We start from the raw sequence: 23,199 nt of genomic DNA, 5'->3' as shown, positions 1-23,199 counted from the left end.
GCCCAACACTCCCCACTGACAGGTGCCGTCCTAGCCCGTAGGAGTACATGCAGTGACTATTATCATCCTCCCTTGAAGTTTTGAACCCACAACCTGCATGGTGGTGAACAGGGACTTTCTGCACCACCCAAGCGCAGATGTCAGTAAAGCAGTGCTCTAAGCATAGATATGACAGCAAAGAACACACAGTGCATCAGGTGCAGTATATCATATATGTGGTTTACTATGTCTGTTACATAGGCCGCAGAAAATAAAGAGGTACAATACTAGAAAAGTTGACAGAAACAAATAAACAACAAACTGATGTAATACTTTGTTATTCTGTTGGAGTTGTCAGAAAGGCAAGACACGGCCTGGGGAAAGTTAAAGAAGGGTCAGAGTTCTGCATACAGATGAAATACATTTCATAAAGTGCAGATCATTCATTCATGTTTTTATCAAACCAAATTGGGCAGCCTGGGAATATTCTTTGCTAGAAAATAGGACTAAGGGCACGGTCACACCGAAGTTTAATTCTACCTATAGGGTGGATTCTACCAATTATTTTCAATGGGAACGGAGCGTTTTGTTTGTTTGTTTGTTTTTGCTGAAATCCACAAATTGCAAGAAACCACTCCATTCTCATTGAAAAGCATTGGAAGAATCCACCCTCATAGGTAGAATTAAACTTCGGTGTGACCGTGCCCTAAGGCATTATAATGACATATCAGGTATGCTGAAATCCTTGTTATAAAGGTTAACTGACAAATACTTTCAACCAAAAAGTACTGAAATAAAGATGACGATAAAACAGAGATTGCAACATGGTTAAAAGGTCCTAGAACTTTAGTTATTATTGCCTGACAATAACCCTGCCCCCACACAGTCTTTAAGTACGACATATGAAACTGCAAGAAAAAACAGGCATGTCATCCAGCTAAGAAAATACTTGTCTATTAGTAATCTATGTTACAGTAAAAGCGCAGAGCAAACAAAGGGGCAAAACACACCAATAAAAAATTACATCAAACACAGTTTAGAAACTCTAGAACTTTTGACTTCAAGGCACAGACTAATGTTTACCACCAGCGCTTCAAATAAAAACAAAACAAAACTTTTTTGTTGTTGTTTGTCAACCTGAACTGGCATTCAATAAATAACTTGTGATGTATTTTCTCCTATTCTACACAAACATCATGCAACTGTATATAGATATAGACATATATTAAACAGAACATCATCTCCCTTTCTTGGCGTATTCATTATCCGAGGATCAGGACGAGAGGACAGGTGGGGGCTGTGGTTAAGGACAGAAAGACAAAGACAGACAAACAGCCAGGCAGGCAGACAAACAGACTGAGACATATAGGCTTTCCTTTGTCTAAAAGCTGTGGAATGGTAAAGGTGATAACACTATTGTTTCCATTATAATTCAATGGGAAAATCATTAGCTTAATCAAAGACGAAGAAGATCAAGTTACATTAAAAAAATGAATGTTATGAGCTTAGTCGTGAGTCCATCTGCTGTGGTGGAAAGAGAAACATGGCTGACAGGGTCTGTCTTAAAACACACTTATTTTGAATCAAGTTAGGTGTATCGAGATTTAAGGATGCTGTATGTTCCATTATCAACTGCTAAGAAGTTGTTTAAAGTGTCAATCAGAGATTTCTCTACAGACAACAACCAACAGCCTGTACTCACTACTCAGTATACTGTCTTGTACTTGTACTACTGTACTGTATGGTCACAAGACATACAGTTGTTGTTGCTGCTGTCCTCTAGACATAGAGGATTTTGTTTGTTCATACAAACAAAATGTCCAGCCTGCACTCTGCAGAGATCTGCTTTTACCATTTAACATCTAGATAGCCATCTAGATGTTGTACACTGGCAATCACCAATCCTCAAGTTAGAATGTACTGTATGCCGCTCACTGCTTTAGTGTCTTTAGACCAGCTAGCTAATTTTGGTACTCTGTCATAGTCCACAAGCTTTTCCCCACTGTCCCCTTCTTCTGTCTAGTAGTGATTGGCATTGACATTCCTTTCAAATAAATCATTAGAATCAGTTCACTAAAAAAATTCATTCCAATAATTCGTTCACATCTCACATCCCACTCACTGAACTGAAACAGTCCAACGTTCAGTTCAACTTGTACAACTGGTGAACTGAGAACTCAAGTCAAGTAATGGGTAGCTTGTAGCTGCAGACAAACACGGTGCTGGAGATTGGGCGTATCAACACAAATGGGTGTTATGTGTCAACACAATTAGGCAGGTTGACTCCATGTGGAAACTAACCATGCAAAGTTTCAAAATCGATTATAACTGATTCCCAACATATTGGTATGCAACTCATGATGATGAATGAGACCGCTGATTATCATTTTTATTTTTCATCAAGTTTCACCATGCATTAATTATATGAACTTGTTAGTGACATTTAGGCCATACAACCTTGTGGGGGAGTCTTATGCCTATGGGGTTTCTATTCCTCTTTGTAGTGCGAATAAAATGTAAAGTGAGAACAAAAAATGATAATTTTAGTTTTTCCAGTTTTGCTCTGCTATTCTGTTCTGCCGTAGTCATTTTTGTTACCATGCATAATGCTCATGCTTGAGCATTGCATTATGACATTTTTTGTCATTCCTATTTATTGATGTTTGAATGCTGACAATGTTCTCATATTTTTCGTTCTGTCACACATTTCCTATTTTTGTTGTTATGCCATCTATCACGTTTCCATTATGCTACTCACACTACACGCTGTGTGTATTGTACTGTGGCCAATTCATTTCCCTATGGTACATTGAGTGAAGGCTCAAATCATTCGTTTGCAGGTACTGATTGAAAACCTTTAACCTTTAAAGGCATTTTTCATCCTATAATATAAGAACTGTGCCTGCCCCCGTTTCTCTGCCTCTTTGGATAGTAGTTTATGCTTGTTACCCATGAGGAAATGCCTTGACTCTATTTATTTTTTATTAAAGTGATTTTTAAATATTCAATGGGAGTTTTGAATGGGAAAATGTCTTTATGACCCAGCAAGGGGCATGGCTTTGACATCAGGATGTTGGTAGTGGTACTCTATACTCAGTTGTACAGAGATACAGTCAATGAGACCGCTAGCATTCAGTGAATGTTATCAGACAGTTATTTGGTTCTCCAAGTAATTTTGTTCACAGTGATACACAGTCATCACTGAGTGGGATATCCGAGATGAACAGGGCCTGCCCTCTTTAAGGAACTCAATGGGGTCATTGGCTAAATTTTCCTTCCGGTTGTATCCGTTGCTTGGCAACCTAGAACCATTCATAAAGCGAAGAGCACAATCTATCTGAAAAGATCACACGATGGAGATCTCCGTCATCGCATCAGCGTTGAATTATACTTGACGGAGATCTCTGTCAACGGCAGGGAATGTTTATTCCCAAAAGAATAATTATTTTGAGCGAATCATTCGTGAACAATATACACTATTGTAGACAGCCGAGAGGATGACATTGCAGGAGAGCACAATCACATTTATTCTACAATGGCATTGTAGTCAGTCAGACTACAGACAGTGTCTATAGTTTAGGGTGTAAGTAAAGAACAAATCATGCTTATCAACTGCCAGGCTCTACAGTATATGCCTTCAGCCAGGCTGAATGGTTCTGAGCATGTTTGTTTGCTTACAACAAACTATTATTTAAATTACAGACATGTAGGCCTACTACAACAATTGCAGAATGAGCAGGTCAGATTTTAAAATAACATGTTTTTGGTGATTTGATCTTTTTTTGTTATTAAAAAAAGAAAAGAAAACTCAGGTTAATATACAATAATAAAGAACTTAGCCGGCATGCGTTGCCATTCAGATATAGCTGTGTAAATCTCATGATTCAACTTGCCCAAGTTATTTGTCATTCACTGTAGTTGTAGCCGTATAGGCAGGCAGGGACTACTCCTGATTCCAGGCCCACTTCTAGTGGAAACACACATGATAATTGCACACAAGACTATGGCACAACATGGCATCATTAAGCCTAAGAACAATCATGGAAAAGCCCTTTAATAGCCTTACAGTCTGACAGTCACGGACTGAGCTAGGAAGAAAGATGCATTATGGGTTGCACAGGGACACAGGCAGAAGGATGTAGAACAGCTAGGACTGAACAGGGAGTCGAGAAGAACTAATTAAAATAGAAGCTCAAAAGCCTTCATGAAAGCAAGATAACAAAATAAAAACAACTATAATGAACTTTTAATATAATTTTTGTGAAGAAATAATAATAATAATAATAATAAACGCTGCCCTGTTTTCATTGTGGTAAATGTCACTGGAGTTCACCTTTCATTTGTTTTGATCAAGGAAATTAACGCCGTTTCAGATCTAATGTCATCCGGTCTCTCTAAACGAGATTCTTTCAACTATATGGTGTGGGTGTAAACACACGCTAAATAAGGGTTTAGTCAGACAAGAGATCTCTTGGTCAATAGACCCAAGTAAATCAAAATTTCACAGTGAGTTAAATAATTATAATAGAGCTCAAAATGATGATTAGTTACCTGGTAGAGTAACCTGTCAAACTTGTCAACTGTGTAAATAATACTTGGTATCTGGCTTTAACTTTAATTATTTCAAGTGACACGTCTAAAGGTCTAAAAGTTTTTTAAGTTGTTATTTGTCTTCATAAGGTGCTTGCCAGATGACTTGTAAAATGTTTTCTGTATTGGCACTTGTGCATACGTCAAAAACCGTTTTTTAACATCATTAGCATTCTGTATTCAAAACTATGTATGTACTATAAGGCCAGCCTAGTCTAATGCTACATAATAGCTTGGAATGCTAACAGTGTTAGGAATCTGCTTGGTGAGAGACTGGAGATGAAAATGTCAAATTGATTCTTGTTTGAAATGACTGGGGAGTAAAACTGGAAAAAATTAAATATGAATAAGGCAGGTCCGCTTCGTTATCTAGTGGAAGACAATGACGATACAGTCAACAAAATGGGATTTATAATTGTTTTCCTGTCCAAAAACAAACAAAAAGTAAGAACAGATATTTTGGTGACTGTCTGCCCTCAAAAACCAAGTAGTGAGCCCAGTAAACCAGCCTTCTGTTCCAAGTTCCAACACACCAGCTACAGATGGACAAATGTTTTAATGCACATCAACAGAAGCAGCCCTATCTACTCAACAGGGATGGAACAAAAATCCTATTATCAGTCACACACACACACAATATCCCTCTCTCACACACAAACATTTGTACGTGACGCACGCACACGCGCACACACAAGCACGCACGCACACAAACCGATGGTTACAGGTTTTAAGATACTGGTGCTTTAAAAGAATAATACATATTTATCATATATAAGGCTAGAAAAAGTCACTACCACATACATCTGTGTAACTGTGGCATGCAGGAATACAAGGCTCACACTCCGACACCACTACCACTACTGGAACACAAGTTACACTTCCACTCCAGAGACAAACAGAGCTAGCCATGCTAAACTGGAAAGAGCCGGGTAAAACACTCCCAGGCTAACCAACTATATGCAGAGTTTGGCTGTTCTTGCTTAAGCCAAGGACATCTTGACAAATAACCACTTGAACCCCAGCATCCATATTCTGGGAAGAACATTAGCCAAAAATAGCTGATCTTCAAGCCCACAATGTGTCACAACGCAAGCATTGTGAGGTTGTAGATAGTTTTTGGCAAAGAGATTTGATGTAGGCCTACAAGGTGTTCCAAGTAGAGAGGCAACTTAGGTCCTGTTTACTAAGTCTAGAGGTGTAAGTACTAAGTAGTTCAAGTATGTAGTTTTTTGTGTTGTCCAGGTAACAAATTCAATATCCAGCCCTGTTTCAACGTAATGTAGTTGTAATCGACAGGATTGCTGTCGATGATTGTACAGTTTTATAATTAGTTTTTTTATGTGTACTCTGGTAGGTTTTGAAGTTGCAATGAAAAAGTTAACATGTTGACATATCCTTACTAAGCATGCCTTTCTTTCTGCATGTGCATGACATGACCCCATCCACAGCATTGTTGCTATTAAGTAAAATAATAATTGTTAAACGCATCTCTATGGATCTGCACTTGGATCATTTGTCAATCATTGTCCTCAAAATTTGTGGAACAATATTATTATTCCGCTAATTGTGAGGACAGAATGATTGGAAAACAGGATCCAAAATTCATACATTTTCTCCCCATCTGGAAAAAAGAAGGATCTGTATTCCGAAAGACCTGAATGGAGCACTTCACCCATTTTCAACCTTTCAATCATCATATAATCGGTCCTTACTAATGCTCAATATAGGATGACACTATTTCTGTCTACAGTTCAGAAACCTGCCTACCAGTGACGTCATCACTCATTATTTAAAACAAATTAAATGCCCCTCCTATGCCCAGCTTTGTCTGTTTGTGTGAATTTTAGCGATGATGGGGCTGATCACCCCATGGTGATGATTTCAACTTTCCAGGAAGAGAGGGGCTGTGGTTTCTATTAGCTTGGAATCTCCATCGATGTCATTGGCAGGTTTCTTAAATGTCCACAGCCCTCCAATGAGACACAGTGAGTAGACAGAAATTGTGCCAGCTTATTATGAGCAATAGTGAGGAGAACCAAAATTGGGTTTGAAAATGGTTGAAGTGTTCCTTGAACTGATAACAACTAGGTCTACACAACAGGCCTACAGTATACACGTTTACACTACATGGGACCGTACAGGGCTACAATACAGGGGTACATAGACGTCTACATACTATACAGGTCTACACAGAGGTCGATAGAGGCCTATGCTACAGAGATCTACAGACATCTTACGAATCGAGGGCTGCCCTGTAGGCCAGATGTGTGCAATCAATGCTGCGGTGTCACATTAAGATCAGCTTGACAACGCAGCATTGTTTGCATACAGCTGGCCTACAGGGCAGCCCTCCGTGGATTCGTCTGTATAGAGGTCTATGCTGGACATCTATGTCTAGAGGTCCACACACAAATGTAAACATTATACAGTAGAGGTCAATTAATAGTCGTTTAAAACTACATGTCCTTTCATTAAAGATGAGAGAAAAACCAAACTGACAGATCTGTCTCAATTACAAAAATATAAATATACTCAAATCAGGCTAAAGAGTTAGCCTATGCTAGTTCTGTTTGACCCTACAGTGAAAGTCAATGAGCAAGTCCTGCATAACATTGTGGCGCTACAGCAGAAAGCATGCTAGTGATTTTGTAGTTGGCAGGGAGGGAGGGAGTGTGAGAGTTCAGGCTACATTTGATTCAGACAGGATTCGTATTGTGCCACAAAGAACAGAAACACATTCAACACCAAACCCAATCTGCTTTCTACAAGAAAAATAACCAAAACCAAAACTTTAGTGACACTGTGATATCTGGAGTGTCGACTAAATCTCGACAATAGGAGGCGACTCCTTTGGACCAGACCAGTAGATCTGGTGGAGAAATAAAAAATATATTCCATGTCTATATTAGAACTATAAACTCACCACACATTACAGCTACAGCTAGAAACACAACATGGCTTGGCTTACATGGTGTCTCCTGGCAAGACGCACAATATCATATACTGTAGGCACTAAAACTCTGGAACATGCAATTATATGGTGTCAGCTTACTGATGTTGTTATTGTTTGTTGTTATGGTATAAGCCAGGTCATGTGAGTCCTATCTGAACCAGTTTGTTTAAACTAAACATGAATATTAAAAAATAAACGTATAATAGATCATGTATGACAGCATACTAATAGGACTGTATTCATATTAGGCAATGGGCAGAGTGAGTCCAGGCTGTACAAGAAACAATCAGTTGAGACAGAGCCACTTGTCACTAGCAACAGCCATGGTGGGACTGTGGCGCTAACATGACTGCCGTGACCAAACTGCCTCTGTGTATAGGACTCCGGTTAAAGGCCAGTAAAAGTAATGAACAGACTAACGGGGGAAGAGTTCTCTATGAGAACACTTCTTAAAACAGAGACGTTTTTTTTTACACATTCTTTAAGACACTACCAAGAACTTCTTTAAATGGTTTTGGTTTGTTTTTGAAAACAACTTTGGAGAACTGACTTTATAGTGAATATGGAAGTTTGAATGGCTGTATAACCACAGGTAGGAGGAAACGCCCATCTTTTTTTAAACACACAAGGGATGCTCATTTAATATTACCCTCCGAATGCCATCCACCTTTTGAGGCCATTTAAGAGTCAGGTGAGATGAACCAAACACACCTCAAGTTGGCCAAATAGGCTGTTAGGGGGAAAAAACAACAGTGTAGTAACAAGAAGATGGATGTTTTTGATGTAAAAACAACATTATTCTATGATGTTTTTTAACCTTCCCATATCTCCATGAAGTTTTGAGTGATGGACTGTCTGTCAATAGGAGAACTTTGAATAAGGGACCCTCAACGCCATATCAGAAAGAAAAAGGGGTGTGACAAAAAAATAAACAACTTGAAATAAAAAGCTTATTTTGTGGAAGCGTGACGTTTCTTTCTGTATGACAGGCCCGGCACAGGAAACAGCTGCCTTTTGATTTTGTACATACTGTACACACATTATCTGTTTTTTTTCTTTTTAGGTTTTCCTATAAAAAGACCAAGATCCATTCCTTTCAGCTTGTCCTTGTCCAGTTTCTTCACCAGCGTGGGGCATGTCCAGATAGAACCAGACATGATGCGTCTGTTCTGAAGCTGAGACAGTCTTACCGGTTCTAGGCAGCACTCTACTCTTATCTGAAAATGTTGTAAAACATTCAACTTCCAACAATATGCCGTAAAACGTATCTTCCCGCCTCCGCTTGGTGTCGACTCCATTAGCCAAACATTACGGTCCATCTGCCTGTCAATCAGCCAGCTGGCCCAATCAGCTGACCCTCTCGCTGACGACAGTCCGGGACTCTACGGTTTCCTCTCGACTTGGCCGGGGAACAGCTGACTGTGGGACAATGTCTCTGAGCTCCCTACCCTCGCCTGCTGCCTCTGCATCTGCCCTCAGCCTACCTGACCCAGAGCCTCCTGTGGGACCGGGAGTGTCCTGGATGGTTCTAGAGACGTTACTGGGTCCTCTTCCTAAAGACTCGCTGTTGTCTGTGGGTGCCTCCCCTCTGACCTCTCGGCTCACATCCCTGCCTGTTGGCAAGCTCCCTCGGCCGAGCCGCGGGGTGCTGAGATCCTGGGGCTGTTCACTCGGGGGGTGGTGCGTGGAAGTTGTCTGTGATGGTCCTGCGGTGGTTCTGAGTACGCCAGAGGAGGAGTGGCGCGGCTGAATGTGGGAGGGCTGGATATAAGGCCTTGGGAGCTGTGGCCTGGGCTGAGAGTGAGCTAGTGGTTGCAGGTGAGGCCGTTGGAGTGGTTGTGGCTGGGCATGGGCTTGGGACTGGGGTGGGTGGTGGGACTGGGACAGGGGTTGTCTTATGAGGGGCTTGTACTGAGGCTGTGATTGGGATTGGGATGACTGTCTGGGCTGAGGTTGGTTTTGGGCTGAGTGTCTAGGTTGGGGTTGGTGATGCTGATTTCTTGGCTGGGGAGACGGGCCCTGCTGTGTGGGTGATGCTTGCCGGTGTGCAGCACTCTGAGAAAGAGATGGCAGTTGTTGGGGCTGGAGCAGGGTTCTGTGCTGAGCTGGGGGAGGAGATCTTTGGGGCAGGGCCTCAGGCTGTCTGTGGACTTGGGGGTGTTGGGGTGGTGACTGGGGCACAAGGTACCGAGGAGGGGTGGTCTGGGGCTGCTGTAGGGGTGCTGGATATCGCGGTTGGGCCTGGGAGGGTGGTGTTAGAGGTTGGGACAGGTGATGGGGTCGTGACTGTGGCAAAGTATTCTGAGAGTTGGGTGGACACTGAGGTGAGGCTTGAGACTGCTGTGAAGGCTGGGGTTGAAGGTGTGGTGGTCTGGATGGAGTTTGCTGTGGTTGTGGCAATTGCTGGGATGTGGCTTGGGGTTGCTGTGACTGTTTCTGCATTTGTGTTTCTTTTGGATGTTGGGGTTGTTGTCGCCTCTTCTCGGGGAGGGGTGGTTGTTGGGATGGGGTCAGGGGTGGTTGTTTGGATGGGCTCGGGGGTGGTTGTTTGGATGCAGTCGGGGCTGGTGGAGGATGTTGGGCTGTCTTCAGAGGATCAACTTGAGGTTTGATATGGGAGGACTGGGTGGATGGGGCTGGATGTCTGGAAGAAGGAAGAGGAGGAGAATGATCAGAGGAAGAGGGAGGTGAGGAAGGGGACTCTCTGTGGCGATGATGATGGTGGTGGTGGTGGTGGTGGTGTTTGTGGGGCACGTGTTCTTTTCTCTTGTGGCTTTTTGATGGGCTGCTGCTACTGCCACCTCCTCCATCTCCTCCTCCCTTTTCTCCTTGCCCCCCTCCCTTGTCCCCTTGAGCTCTGCTCCCACTGCTCCCACTGCTCCCACGGTCTCCTGCCGAGCTCCCCGGTTTATCCTTGTGCTTCCTTCCTTTATGCAACTTGTGTCCATGTGATTGGCTTTCATCAACCTGCTTATGTGGTTCTGATTGGCCGTAGTGTGTAGAGTGGGTGGGTTGAGGCGGCTCTGAGGTCTTTGCCCCACCTGAACTCTCCCCCACCTGCCTACCTTCTCCTCCACCCCCCTCTGCCTTTGCCATCACCTCAACAGCAGGTGGAGGAGCAGGAACCTCCTCCACTGTCTCCCGGGTTTTGCGTTTCTTGATTGGCAGGGCTGTTTCCTGAAGACCAGGCTTGGCAGCGGACGCTCTCCGTTTCGCCTCAGCAGCCAAGATGGCCGCGGCAGCGAAGCTCTCCGCCCCCGACGAGCTCCCAGACACTGCTGTGGTCAAGGGAGATGCCACCGCGGTAGCAGCGCCAGGTGGTGATGATGTCACAGATGCAGAGGCCGGCTTCCTGCCGCGCTTCTTGGGAATGGTCTGTGGAGGGGCAGGAAGTTCCTGCTCCGACTTCCTCTTGCGGCCTGGACGTGATTTGGTGGCAACAGTCCCCTGTGTATTTACAATGAAAACGAATCAATACATAATTATAATGATAATTATGTATTGATCATGATGGTAATTGATAATCATAATCATTAATAATATAATCATTATATCATTAACATCGTTATAATTACCAATACCAGATTATCAATATCAACACTGCATTAACATTATTAATGTTACCAATATCATACCAATACAATATATTATATATATACCAATACAATACAAACATTTATTCATATTCATCCATTATCTTATTCACAGGTAGACACATAGACAGATAGGTGGTACCATTGAGGCAGAGTGGGTTGTGCCGGCAGTACTCTCTGCCTTGCCAAAGGGCATCTTGACCAGTAGTTTGCCTGGAGACTGCTCTACTACACGCTTCATAGCTACACCCTCTGTAGCCTGACGGAGCTTCCCACTGCCTACACACACACACACATTCAAGCAGGCACGAGCGAACACACACACACACACACACACACACACACACACACACACACACACACACACACACACACACACACACACACACACACACACACACACACACACACACACACACACACACACACACACACACACACACACACACACACACACACACAGTAAAGGCAAAGATAAGAGAGATCACGTAACTCAGATACTGTGGTGGGACTTGAACACAGAATGTTGTAGGTGCATGTGTACAGTAACTTTACACTGATTGGTTGAAGGGGTTGTCTGTCAACGCTGTACTCCCACAGCCAACCATGCATTAGCAGGGTGCAGACTCTTCCACACAAATTAATGGAAATGCGATTTCAAGGGGGAGTGGTTATTGGTTAACCAGGCTATAAAAATCCCAGGAGTGGATAGAGTGGATCATATAATTCATACAATCATATAATTGGGAGATCTAAAGGTCAAAATGACTGTGAGCTTCAGTTCTTGAAGTTGTTTCCCATGGCCCTCTACCATATTGCCGAATTTCGTGGAAAGCGACAGCACAGAACTGCATAAAGTGGCAGAAGAAGAACAAACTGTAGAAAAACAATAGGGGCCTTTGGCCCTTCGGGCCTTTCCCCATATAATACAATTTACACGTTGTCAAGTCTCGTCCGTGGTCCCACCCCACTTGGTTGTTGTTACTTGGTTGGACAAAAATCCTCTCTCTCTAGCCACCATCCGTTTTTCAGTTGTCTTGTATTGATGTTTAATACTTTGAGAGCTATCCCCTCTAGTGGTCATTAGGTACCTCGGCACCATGCTTCACATCAACTGTATAGACTAGAGCGTCGGAGTCCCGCCCCCTCGAGAGACCCGGAAAAGATTTCCCCGTTCATTTTCCTCATAGACTTTTCAAAAAGTATTTATTTAAAGACGTTTACGCCGCGGACAAAGCCAACTCTTAAATCATGACAATAAACACAATGTTTTGGGCCGAACAAATAATTAGAAAGAAGAAAAAAACGGCAGGTTACAACACTTTTTTTGTTGTTTTTCTTCTTTGTAATTATTTGTTTGGTCCAAAATATTGTGTTTGTTGTCATGATTTGTCACGACTTGAGTTGGCTTCGTACGACGCTTAAAAGGTCTTTAAATAAATACTTTTTGAAATGTCTATGGGAAAAATGCATTGGGAATTATTTCCTGGGCCTGGTGTCATCATGAAAGGGGGCAGGACTGCTATATGAGCCCCGCTTCCGTGTGTGTCACACGCCTCACAGAGACGGAACCGAAAGCACATTGTAGTCTAGCAGCTGGCGATGTTGTTTATCTTTCACCACAAACGGTAATATGTCGGCCACAATGGGATCAAAATTCACTATTCTCATCTGAACGCCGGACGGATTTGACAAAAAGACTGATTTTGGAGTATTTTTCAGAGAAAACAGGCAGGAAAGAAATCATGAGTGGTTTACAATGGGGTGCGCACACATTTCGCCTTGTGCCTGGAGGGACATAGCAACCTGCCTAGCAACCTGGGCGCAGTAGAGGTATGTGTTTGGCTTCTGCCGGTGGATTTTGATAAAAAGCGATACCCGCGGTGCCGCGGGTTCAGCTACAAGGGCGTTAATGTATTCAATTCTTATTCTAAACTTAGCCTCAGTAAAAAGACACATCTCGGGTGCAGTATAGTGACTGAGCATAATGTGTTTTCTTATTTTCCCCAAAACTGGATATTTTTCAGTTTTAGCATAAACAACCAGGAGGCGGAACCAAGGCCAGGAAGCTGACAAAGGGTTGACTGTGTCTCAGAGTAAACCCGTTCCAGACCCTGGTACCTTTGGGCCTCCCCCGGCCACGGCCAGACGGCTTCACCACCTTCAGCTTCTTGGGGGGTCGTTTCTCACGGCGGGAAGGGCTGCCACGCCCAGTGACGGTGAAGTCAAAGTCATTGGAGTCGGTGGTGGTGTCACCCACCTTCTGGAAGTAGGCTACCAGCTCCACCTTTGACCTGAATGCCTTCCCCTCAGAGCTGACCACAAACAAAACAGAATGGTAGATATTCATGAACAGATGATTATTTTGGGTGGTCGGCCTTGAAAAGGTTGAGAACCACTGGTCTATGAGACAGACCCACAGACACCGCCCGCCACGACTTGAACTTCATATAGTAGAAGGACAATGTCTAGGGCTGGGCGATATGACTTCAAATCAATATCATGATTATTGCATAGCAGATCTACAAGCTCAAGAGCTTGTTGACCTATTTTCACTATTTTTGTCCACCACCATTGTACAAAGTATATTACTGGGTTAAGCGGTTAATAACACGTTTATCATGTTGATTAATTGATATAAGAAAAGATTTTTAAAAAATGTGCTTCTCGATTATTCGGTTATACAGTAAGTCTAACTGACGGTTATTAGTTCTAATCAAAGGTTTCGATATATTTTCGGTTAAATGCCCATCCCACACACACACACACACACACACACACACACACACACACACACACACACACACACACACACACACACACACACACACACACACACACACACACACACACACACACACACACACACACACACACACACACACACACACACACACACACACACACACACACACACACACACACTCAGTGGTGTTATGTTTTTTTTTTTTACTGGTACCACAGCGTTTTAACGACGCCCTGTGCGCGCGTGCATGTGCACATCACAGAACAGCTGATATAGCCTAAGCCTATTGTTAAATAGTGTATGAGAGTTTTAGACACAAACACAAAAGTAGACTTAAAATAGTCAGACAAACATCTTTACTGCACACTAGCAAAACTAAAAAGTTTGCTTTGGACGAATGAATCTGTTCTGGAGGAGGCATTCTTCTTGTGTACAGAACACCACACAGCAGCATTAGCCTACTGGAGCCATAGCCTACTGCTGTAAGTGTGCATGCTTACCGTGCGCTCAGGTATAAACAGTTAAAGCTGTCCTGTTGTTATGCAAAGTAGTAGCCATTTGATTCGGCACGGTACTTGACACGGTGTGAAAATAGGGGGGGGGCGCCAGTAAACATATAACACTGGGTACTTGGTGCTAACCTGACTCCGCCAGATGGGGCAGCAGAGAGTACACTGGGTTCCCCCCCATCTGGCAGAGTCAGGTTAACTTGGTGCGTCCCTGCACCAAGTACGTTCCGTCCCTGCACGTGCACGTAAAAAAATGACGTTCTACGAGCATGACACCACTGGTTATATTACTCTAATATTCGAACAACTCACTTGATAAGGTAGACATCAAACTTCCCAGCAGAACGACCAGACTTCCTCTGTTTCAGTTTTCGAGTCCATCCTTCTGGAAGAGACGGATCATCATACAGCGGACCACGGTCTCTGATGACAGAGCGTCTCTGTTTAGGAGAACCAGCTGCTTCTACTGGACCAGACGATGAAGACGGGTCAGGACCCAAATCTGAGGGGCCCGCCACATCCTCCTCTGACACCTGCCAGGATCAAGTAAAATTAACTACATTAAATAGAATAGACCATGTACAACTTAATAAACTACAGGAAATAGACCTTATAGACACTATCAAAATACTATGTGTCATTGCACATTTACATCAGCCACATATTTTATATGAATCAGGACCATTTGTTCCCCGAAATTGTTTTAGAGCTATCATTAATAAATGCCATTCACTGCCATTCATGTTGAAAATGTGTGTAAAACATATTGCAGTAAATTTACCCTCAAACTACATTGCCGTTAACTTAATGTATTTCTCACAGGCCATCATAATTGCTTTAAAATTGCTTCCACTTTCCAAGCTAAAAGCATTTTCAGAGGCCATGAAGCTCGAAGCCAAGTGGAGGTCAATTACTGGCTAAATGTTATATTATAACTCAGAACTTGTGTTAACTTGTGAGTAGCTAGTGTATGCCTTATGGCTCGGAAACAAGAAAAGGAAGGTGCACTTGTTGTTGAGCCCGGCATATGCCTAAACTGTGAGCCTCTTTTCATATTATTGGCTAGTTTGATCTAGTCCACTTAAATCACCACAGAGAAAATGAGGGGTAATGACAGGACCTCGAAATCAGCTAGAAGAATACCAGATGAAATTTGATATCAAAGTGTGAATTTCAATCGCTTGTAGTAGATATGGCAGTAATTTCAGTAAATGTAAAATGCAATACAATATATATATATATATTACATGTTATATCACATATCACATATTACATGTGTGTGCATTGCCTATTCCTAGAAAGTCTCAAAGAATATGTTTTTTCCCACCTCTTTGCAAAATTAATGGCAGTGAACGGTGTTTAGTAAGAAGCAGAATTTCAACAATGAAAGAAATTTGAGGAAAATTAATGAAAATTATGTGGCGAATATGGAAAACACATATTCCTAGTCCCAGTATCCTTTAATTCAGTGGTTCTCAACCTGTGGGTCAGGACCCCCAAGGGGGTCCCCACATGATTAGGGGGGTCCCTAGATGACAGTGAAGTGACAATTTAAGGACTTTTAAGACCTTAAACACCAAAAAAAGAGAAAAGATTATTCTTTTGAAAAACGACCATTACTGCACCAAATGTAATTAACAAAATAACAAACGGACGGCCTGAAAAGGTTGAGAACCACAGCTTTAACTATCCTTATGGAAATTAAACAAATGTTTATTTTCCTTAAAATCATTTTTTTTTAAAAGAAAGGTGTTTACTATTTCTGAACTTCTGGGAATATAACAACAATAATGACCAGATTCGAGTTTACCAGTAAACTCTCTGCCGCCGCCTCCATCTGTGACTCAGCAACAGGGGGTGTAATTGAGGCTGTAGTTGCTGACCCCCTGTCGGCATGGCGACGGTCCCTGCGCGTCTTCTTGGTCTTGCTGTGGGAGCGACCCCGCTGAGACACAGACACAGACCCCTCCTCCCCGGCCTCTTCCTCACTGGTGGAACACACAAGACCAGCACAACCACACACAGTCTAAAACCATGGGCCACTGAGCAGCTCCACTGGAGCAGACGGAGGCTTGATGCCTGCAGGCTCAACAGTGTTTTAGTGCTGCACCTGCCAGTAAAGACAGGGGACCCTGTAAACTCTCCTTTACAAAAAAAACAAAACATAAATAATTTAAATTATCTCAGCAATGAATGACAAATAAAGTGTTGATCATCATAAAAAAGAAACTATCTCAGCAATGTGAATTTAACACTAAATGTATGTATTAAAATATCCGCCATCACACATTACAACCAGGTCTGATCAAAGGTCAGAAACACAACGTCCGCACTCCGCACACACAGATCCAACAAGGACGTTCATGCAAAGTAAAATAAATATGACACTCTTGTCTTGTAATAAAAAAATAACAAGGAAATAAAAAAATAGTTGAATGAATATCAGATGTGTTTGTGTTCCTTCCAAGCAAGGTAATTAAATATTACCCAGCCAGTGATGCCAATCTGAGTGCGAAAGTTATTTCTGATTCATTAACCACATTTCTTCCCATTGTTTCTTTGGGTCTTTCTGAGCACCGATGTCAACAAACAGAGGAAGAGACAATTAAAACATAGCAGTTATTAAATCAAGTCTGCTGATTAGTGTGGTTGCCCTAACAGTACACTTTATTTATTTATTTACAGTATTCGGTATAAACTTTCTAGGGTCCCTGTGACGTCATGTGGGTCAATACATCATCATACATCATAGAAGTGCTCCGATCAGGCTTTTTGGGGCTGGTCCCGATCACTGATCTTGTGCGTAAGGGGAACATTGGAATAATATATGTCGAAATCCACTTCAAAACTGTTCCTGTGTGTGGGGAGGAAGGGGAGAATGTTTAGGCCTGTCACAAAGATGCAATACAATATTATACTATATATCTGATTGACTGATTATACCACTTAAATCAGGTATAAAAGATCGGTTTCTCCAGATCGGGTAAATTGTCGATCACCGATCGAGTCATTTGGAGTGAAAATCGTCCTTTCAACGATCGGTGGCCATTCGATCAGAGCACTTTTTAGGGTCCCTGTGGTGTCATGTTGGTCAATACATCATCATCATATACTGTACTTATGCAAGACACAAAGCTTGAAATTGTCGGTGCAACCACACTTGCAATTTCCCAGAATTGCACCTTTCTAGTTAAATAATGGGAAAAGTTTAATTATATCTTACTGAGAATCAGAACTGGAGACCCAAACAGTTTGGAAACAGTATTAATATGGACACAGAATGACAGTCTCTGAAAGATGGACTGACTGTGGATGGGAGAAAATAAATTTAAGCTATGTGTTACTCTGTTGAACAGTGATTGTTGTTGCTCAGTAAAAGTGTACATTTTAACATACATAATAAACATATTATGTATAACACGCAATTTAATTGTGTTAACCAAAGTGACAAGACACACACACATCCTGTTGTTGTTCTTCTAGGTAAAACTGGGCCAACTAATGTCCTCAGCCGCGCTGTGTGATGCAGAGCAGACATGTCTGTGTGGCGTGTGTGCTCCACCTGAGACTGACAACAGCAGCTTTCACAAAATAACAATCACACACACTAATAAAACACCGTGTGGCCTCCGCAGCACACTTGACGACATGAACAAACACACGCCCGGCACACCAACAATTAACACACCGTTTCTTAGCAATGTGAACAAACACACGTTTGACACATCCAACACACTGCTTTAGCAATGTGGCTAATCAGCTAGCTGTGGTGGGTGTAGAGAAGGGAAGGGGTGGAGGAGGGCTGTTGGGCTCTGTGTTGACAGTCCCTACCTAAAAAAATAAATAATAATACATAGAAATAAAAACACTCCCCGACAGAAAACCATGGTTTCTGTTGCGTGAAGGGGTCTAAACTTAGTGGTTGTCGCCATGCTCCAACACAATCCGCTAAACTAGAGGAAATAGTCAGTAATAACTTGGTGACGTATTCCCAAACCCTCTCTAGTGAGGTTAGACCAGGCTAGCGGGACAGGCCGGGGAGAAATATCAACGCACGTTACTCCAATAAACACTGCATACGAAACGCCAACGGTCTTATATTAGGACACGACGGCGGTGTAAACGGTGGGCAAACATGTAAAAACATCAGCACACACTTACACTTTCTCCTCTCCGCTGTCCACGGCCGCCATTTTTATTTAAATAAATAATTTTACATACAAAAAAATAAAAACATCTCTGGTACCTCGAGCAGCCCCGCCCCCCTCTGGCTCTATTTTCCAACGCCGTCAGTGGCTCTGCCATCGCGATATCTTGTGCTTTCATCAATGCGTTTCTAGCTCAGACCACCAGAGCCACATGTGAAAGAATATTGTTTTGTCCTAACACTACTTGTGGCATGGTGTAAATGTATTTTTCACTCTGATTACATTTCTGGCAATTAAACTGGTGTTAAAAAATGCCAGATTTTAATTTAATTCTATTTTTGGTAAAAAATAATTAAGTAATCGCAAACTCGCAAAATAGCTAACTTTAACCCAGGATAAACACATACGTGTAAATTACTAATGAAACTCTCCAATCTGGTCCTGCAACGATAAACATATAGGCTATACCAGTAGTGTAGTCCAATAAACTTAAATAGCACATGTTTGCATGGAAACATCACATAGACTTACAAAATACAAAACCACTGAAACAGCCTAAACAGTACAAATATATATTACAAAAACATTGCATGACTAACATGTAACTATATTTCCTTAACAGTGTTTTCACACTATTCATATAGGAGTCTAGACCAAGGTCAAAGACTGTACAGCCTCGGTACCCAGGCTAGGACCGTTGGCGAGCACAGACATTTTGAGAGATTTTGGGCAATAAATAATTTAGTAAATTAGAAGCTTTTAATCCAAAATTGATCAATGTCACCATGGGCCACATACTGTACAAAAATAAAATGAACAAACTGTACAAAAAACTAACTTTCAAAAGGGCACATTGCTGTCCAGAGGGCAAAAGGGCAGGCGTTCTAGTGTCTATCTGTGTACAGCCCTGGAATTACAGCTGCTTGTAGACTATATACTGACAACATGTACTGTGCTGTACATTGGAGATGAAAGATATGACATTTTCTTTGAGTAGGCCTAATAAATAACAGTGGGTCGTGGTCAAATGTGTGTAGCCTACTGTTGTGTAAATTCTGTGTTATATGGGTCAGACTCATTCCTAGTATTCAGTTCCATTTGCATTTGCCATTTGAATTTGTCCCCCCTGTTACAGTGTCAATGGATATTTACATGGAAGATATGTTTTTCTGAAAGCTGAACATGTCCTCTTTCAGAAAAGAATACAAAATCCTGTTTTGAAAAAGTTACTAGGCTGAATGGCACTGAATAGTAGGAATGACCCATCTGCATTTAATATTCATCCATGCCAATCAGGGCAGACATTTCAGGAGGCCACGAACTCTCGAAGGCCATGGTTACGGCCGTTGTTGCCCCTCAGTTTGGCCTTGTGCCACTCAAAAGAATGGCAGTGGCCTTAATGCACCAGCTGACTGTATTCCTGTCTCTTTCTTGTCAACATGTAGACACCAGTGTCTATCTTGTCATGTAGACACCAGAGTCTTTTTTTTATTCTAAATGATTAACTCCCATGAGTCCCCATCTTTAAACCAATCCAGTAACTTTGATTTACCAGGGTTGAACCTGGATCAGATTGTAAATACCACAATTTGTTTACTTCACTGCAGATAAAATCATCCTTAACCCTTAAATTGAATTAATTCTTTCAATAGACTAAAATCGTGTTTGATTTGATGACCTTCCTGTCATGGCATTTGGCCTTTGTGATGTCAGGCCTATTGTCCAAAAATTGCCCACCGCCACCCACCTGGGGCTGGGCCATAGAAAAACTTCAAACCAAGCGCACCCTTCGCGTGACCTGGCCCTGACCCCGACAAACCCACTCTGCTCCACAACAGACTGAAAATCCACTTGACTTTGATGACACACAGATAGTATCAGGTGTGTGTGCTCTTAGTCTCCTCAAAATAACGTGTCTCGCACCATACAGGCAAATGTTGGTTTGATTATTATTTATGTGACCTTTGCCTGCAATTATTAACAGCTATATTATACATTCTGAAACGCTTTTAAGATTAACGAGTTTCTCCGTGTGTGTGTGTGTGTGTGTGTGTGTGTGTGTTAGATTAGAAACACAATGATGTTCGTCGGTGTGTTCTACCTGCTCGCTCTAAACTGGTTTCTAGTCGCCGTGAGCAGTTTGGATTCTGATCGTTCTATGCACGAAGGCAAACTGCAGCTGGAGAGGGTGTGGAGTTTAGCTGCTCAGCCAAAATACGGAGACTGTTGGACAAATTCGCTGGAAGATATCAACTCACGATGCCAGGAACTCACAGCTGATCAACAGAGTAGAATAGCTCTGAAGTTTACGCACTGTCATCTACAGCGGTAACACACACACACACACACACACACACACACACACACACACACACACAGTCACAGTCACACACACACACACCATTATTGCTTAGTTGTAACGTTACATGGTCTAGGTCAGGATCTGATCTTTGTGCATCTATTCTACTGTTTGAAAGGAGTGACAGAATTAAATGACTGGAATGTGAAGAAACATTTTATATATTGTGTCTTTATTATAAGGCCCCTAATTGTGCATAGTTAAGCCACATCACCCTCTAGTGGACATATTTGCAGAGAGTGACATGCATACAGACTTCCTCATTATAGTTTTCCACTCAACTACAACTAGTACTACTGTAATGCTCGTTGTAGTAATAGTAAGCAATTTGCAACACTAGATTTGATTTTTAAATATGTTGAATCTACAATTGCAATACATTACAATGCATATATCCAAACCTGAAAAGTCCTATCTGATTGTATGAAACAACGTTGAACTTACCAACATTGCAGCTGTACGGAAAGCTTGGATTATCCTCTTTCTATCTGCAAAGTTTTTTTTTGGCTGTCAATGGTTGGTGTTGCAACTCTAAATTCAACATATTAAAAAAAAATCTAGTGTTGTAAATTGCGGCTACCTTGCCCCCTTCCTCTTCATCATAGTCCTGGACTATGAACTCAGGAAGGCTATTAGTGGACGAGAGCAGGATCTTGGCTTCACTATAACACCAAGGAGGTGTAGAGACGACACCCCACAGTAGTCCTGACAGACCTGGGCTATGCAGACTACATCAGCCTGCTCTCCGACCACGTGGATTAAGCACATGAGCTCCTGAACAGAAGAGTCAGAGTGTGCCAACGATGACCCCTGGCTAAATATAGAGCAAACATTACAACTCTGCCAAATCTAATTTTCCAGACATTCTCTCGTCTCCACACTCATTTTAAAAAGCTTACTTTATTATTAGCACCAAATTGGTGCCGTGGGAACCAACACATGGGCACCGCTCACACGGATGTACAAAGAGAAAGATGCAGGAGCACAAAGTACTGACGAACGGATAACTGGAGGCGACGATGGAGGACTCGTCTTGAGGATGACCTAGAGAGAATAGTAGTAGTAATGGTAGCAGTAAGCAGCAAGTTGATTAACATGGTCTCTCTGCAATTGGCAATTAATATTTTCTGTCTGTCTCTCAGGTCAGGCCGACCCTTTCCACCATGCCCCGAGGGGGCAGAAGTCAGCAGCTGTACTGGAAAAATGGATGTGGTGGCATTTAATGCTTACACTGAGTTCTTCACGCACACACACTCCATCTGTCACTTCCTCCAGTCTGAGACCTGGCAGCACAGAGCACACCTTACTATGCACAGGTAAACACATGTACGTCATGTATGTCACATATACACACTCAAAATCGTCTGTTTATTTATTTTACTCTGAGATCTCAGATTGTATATAAAATAAATTAACACTGAGGACACATGCACACACACAGACCTTGTACTGAATTCTGTCAGATCTCAGATGATGTTCATTTGGACAAAAACATTTGAGTCAAGCACTTAATTCTCTGTTCGATGTATTTATTTTTCAGATATAGCAAAACAACCCCAAAAACATACAGTATATTCATACATCCTTTCAAACAAGTCAGGCTATCGAGAAGATAAAATTGTGCTAGTAAATCCTAGCACGAAAAAAAGGAGTGTGACAGTGGCACAATCTCCTTCAGAAAAGCTAGAGTTTCTATTGTCAGATGATGCATAGCATATTCAGACTAATCTATGAAGTGAAGGTCCTTAAACAATAAACCGCCTGGTCAAAACAGTTTTAAGACCTATTATATTTTAATTTGATGTTAAACAGTCAGCTCAACTTTTAATTTGTTTTTTTAATTAAATTTTGTTTATTTGACAGCAACAGTGAACAACCAATGTATTGTATCGGGTGTATTGCACCAGATTTATCTAAAGGCTCTTAAATTTCCATGCGTGTTTCAGATTATCGGAGAGCTCTGCAGGGGTCGCTGAACAGCTGGAGTCAACAAGACAGATGGCCGAGGACATTGTTGAAGCCCAGAGTGCCACCCTACAGGCCCAGGAAGACATACTGAGAAATGGACAAGAACTCAAACACACACTGGCTCAGTCTACAGAAGGTAGACACACACACACACGCGCACGCACGCACGTGCAGCTACAGTCTTTAAGATATTTGTAGACTGTATTTTTCCCCCTCTCCACATTACATCTCTGTTCTGTTTCTTTCTCTCTTTTCCTTCACTCCTCCCTCCCTTTTACCTCCCCTGTCTACTAGATGTTCGTTCAGTTTTTTCCCAGATGACTGATTCCAGCAGGGAACAGCATGTGATGATGT

General features: G+C 42.2%; 2 protein-coding genes and 1 long non-coding RNA gene across 7 annotated transcripts in view; 2 read left to right on the top strand and 1 right to left on the bottom strand.

Moving 5' to 3' along the window:
• The first annotated feature begins 206 nt into the window (after window positions 1–206).
• Window positions 207–6,070, top strand: LOC306937354. Its single transcript, XR_013791595.1, has 2 exons — window positions 207–3,156; window positions 3,199–6,070. It is a non-coding gene; the product is annotated as an uncharacterized lncRNA (long non-coding RNA).
• Window positions 4,013–18,646, bottom strand: mecp2 (methyl CpG binding protein 2). 2 transcript variants are annotated; one of them, XM_079520961.1, is made up of 7 exons: window positions 18,532–18,553; window positions 17,116–17,224; window positions 16,181–16,358; window positions 14,683–14,903; window positions 13,237–13,430; window positions 11,258–11,394; window positions 4,013–10,969 (listed from the first exon to the last, which is right to left on the bottom strand). In XM_079520961.1, exons 2-7 carry the CDS (start codon window positions 17,184–17,186, stop codon window positions 8,870–8,872), a joined length of 2,901 nt encoding a protein of 966 aa, XP_079377087.1. In that variant the 5' UTR covers window positions 17,187–17,224; window positions 18,532–18,553; the 3' UTR covers window positions 4,013–8,869. The 2 variants fall into 2 exon arrangements, with proteins under 2 accessions (XP_079377087.1, XP_079377088.1); XM_079520962.1 differs by lacking the exon at window positions 17,116–17,224 and having other exon boundaries at window positions 18,532–18,646.
• A 1,659-nt stretch (window positions 18,647–20,305) lies between these two features.
• LOC306937321 (uncharacterized protein) overlaps window positions 20,306–23,199 on the top strand; it is an 8,865-nt gene continuing 5,971 nt past the window's right edge. The window contains exons 1-5 of one of the 4 annotated variants that reach the window (XM_079521010.1): window positions 20,306–20,399; window positions 20,589–20,846; window positions 22,020–22,193; window positions 22,824–22,981; window positions 23,140–23,199. The exon at window positions 23,140–23,199 is cut by the window's right edge and continues 139 nt beyond it. In XM_079521010.1, coding sequence (XP_079377136.1) covers window positions 20,596–20,846; window positions 22,020–22,193; window positions 22,824–22,981; window positions 23,140–23,199 — 643 coding nt within the window. In that variant the 5' untranslated portion in view covers window positions 20,306–20,399; window positions 20,589–20,595. Of the gene's footprint in view, window positions 20,455–20,583; window positions 20,847–22,019; window positions 22,194–22,823; window positions 22,982–23,139 lie in introns of all 4 variants that reach the window. The other 3 variants (XM_079521009.1, XM_079521008.1, XM_079521011.1) reach the window with 3 other exon arrangements.

This window comes from Electrona antarctica, assembly GCF_951216825.1.
Source record: "Electrona antarctica genome assembly, chromosome: 2".
In the NCBI taxonomy this organism is placed as follows: Eukaryota; Metazoa; Chordata; class Actinopteri; order Myctophiformes; family Myctophidae; genus Electrona; species Electrona antarctica.
The sequence above is the reverse complement of the archived record's forward strand: the minus strand, read 5'-3'. Positions and strand labels throughout refer to the sequence as shown.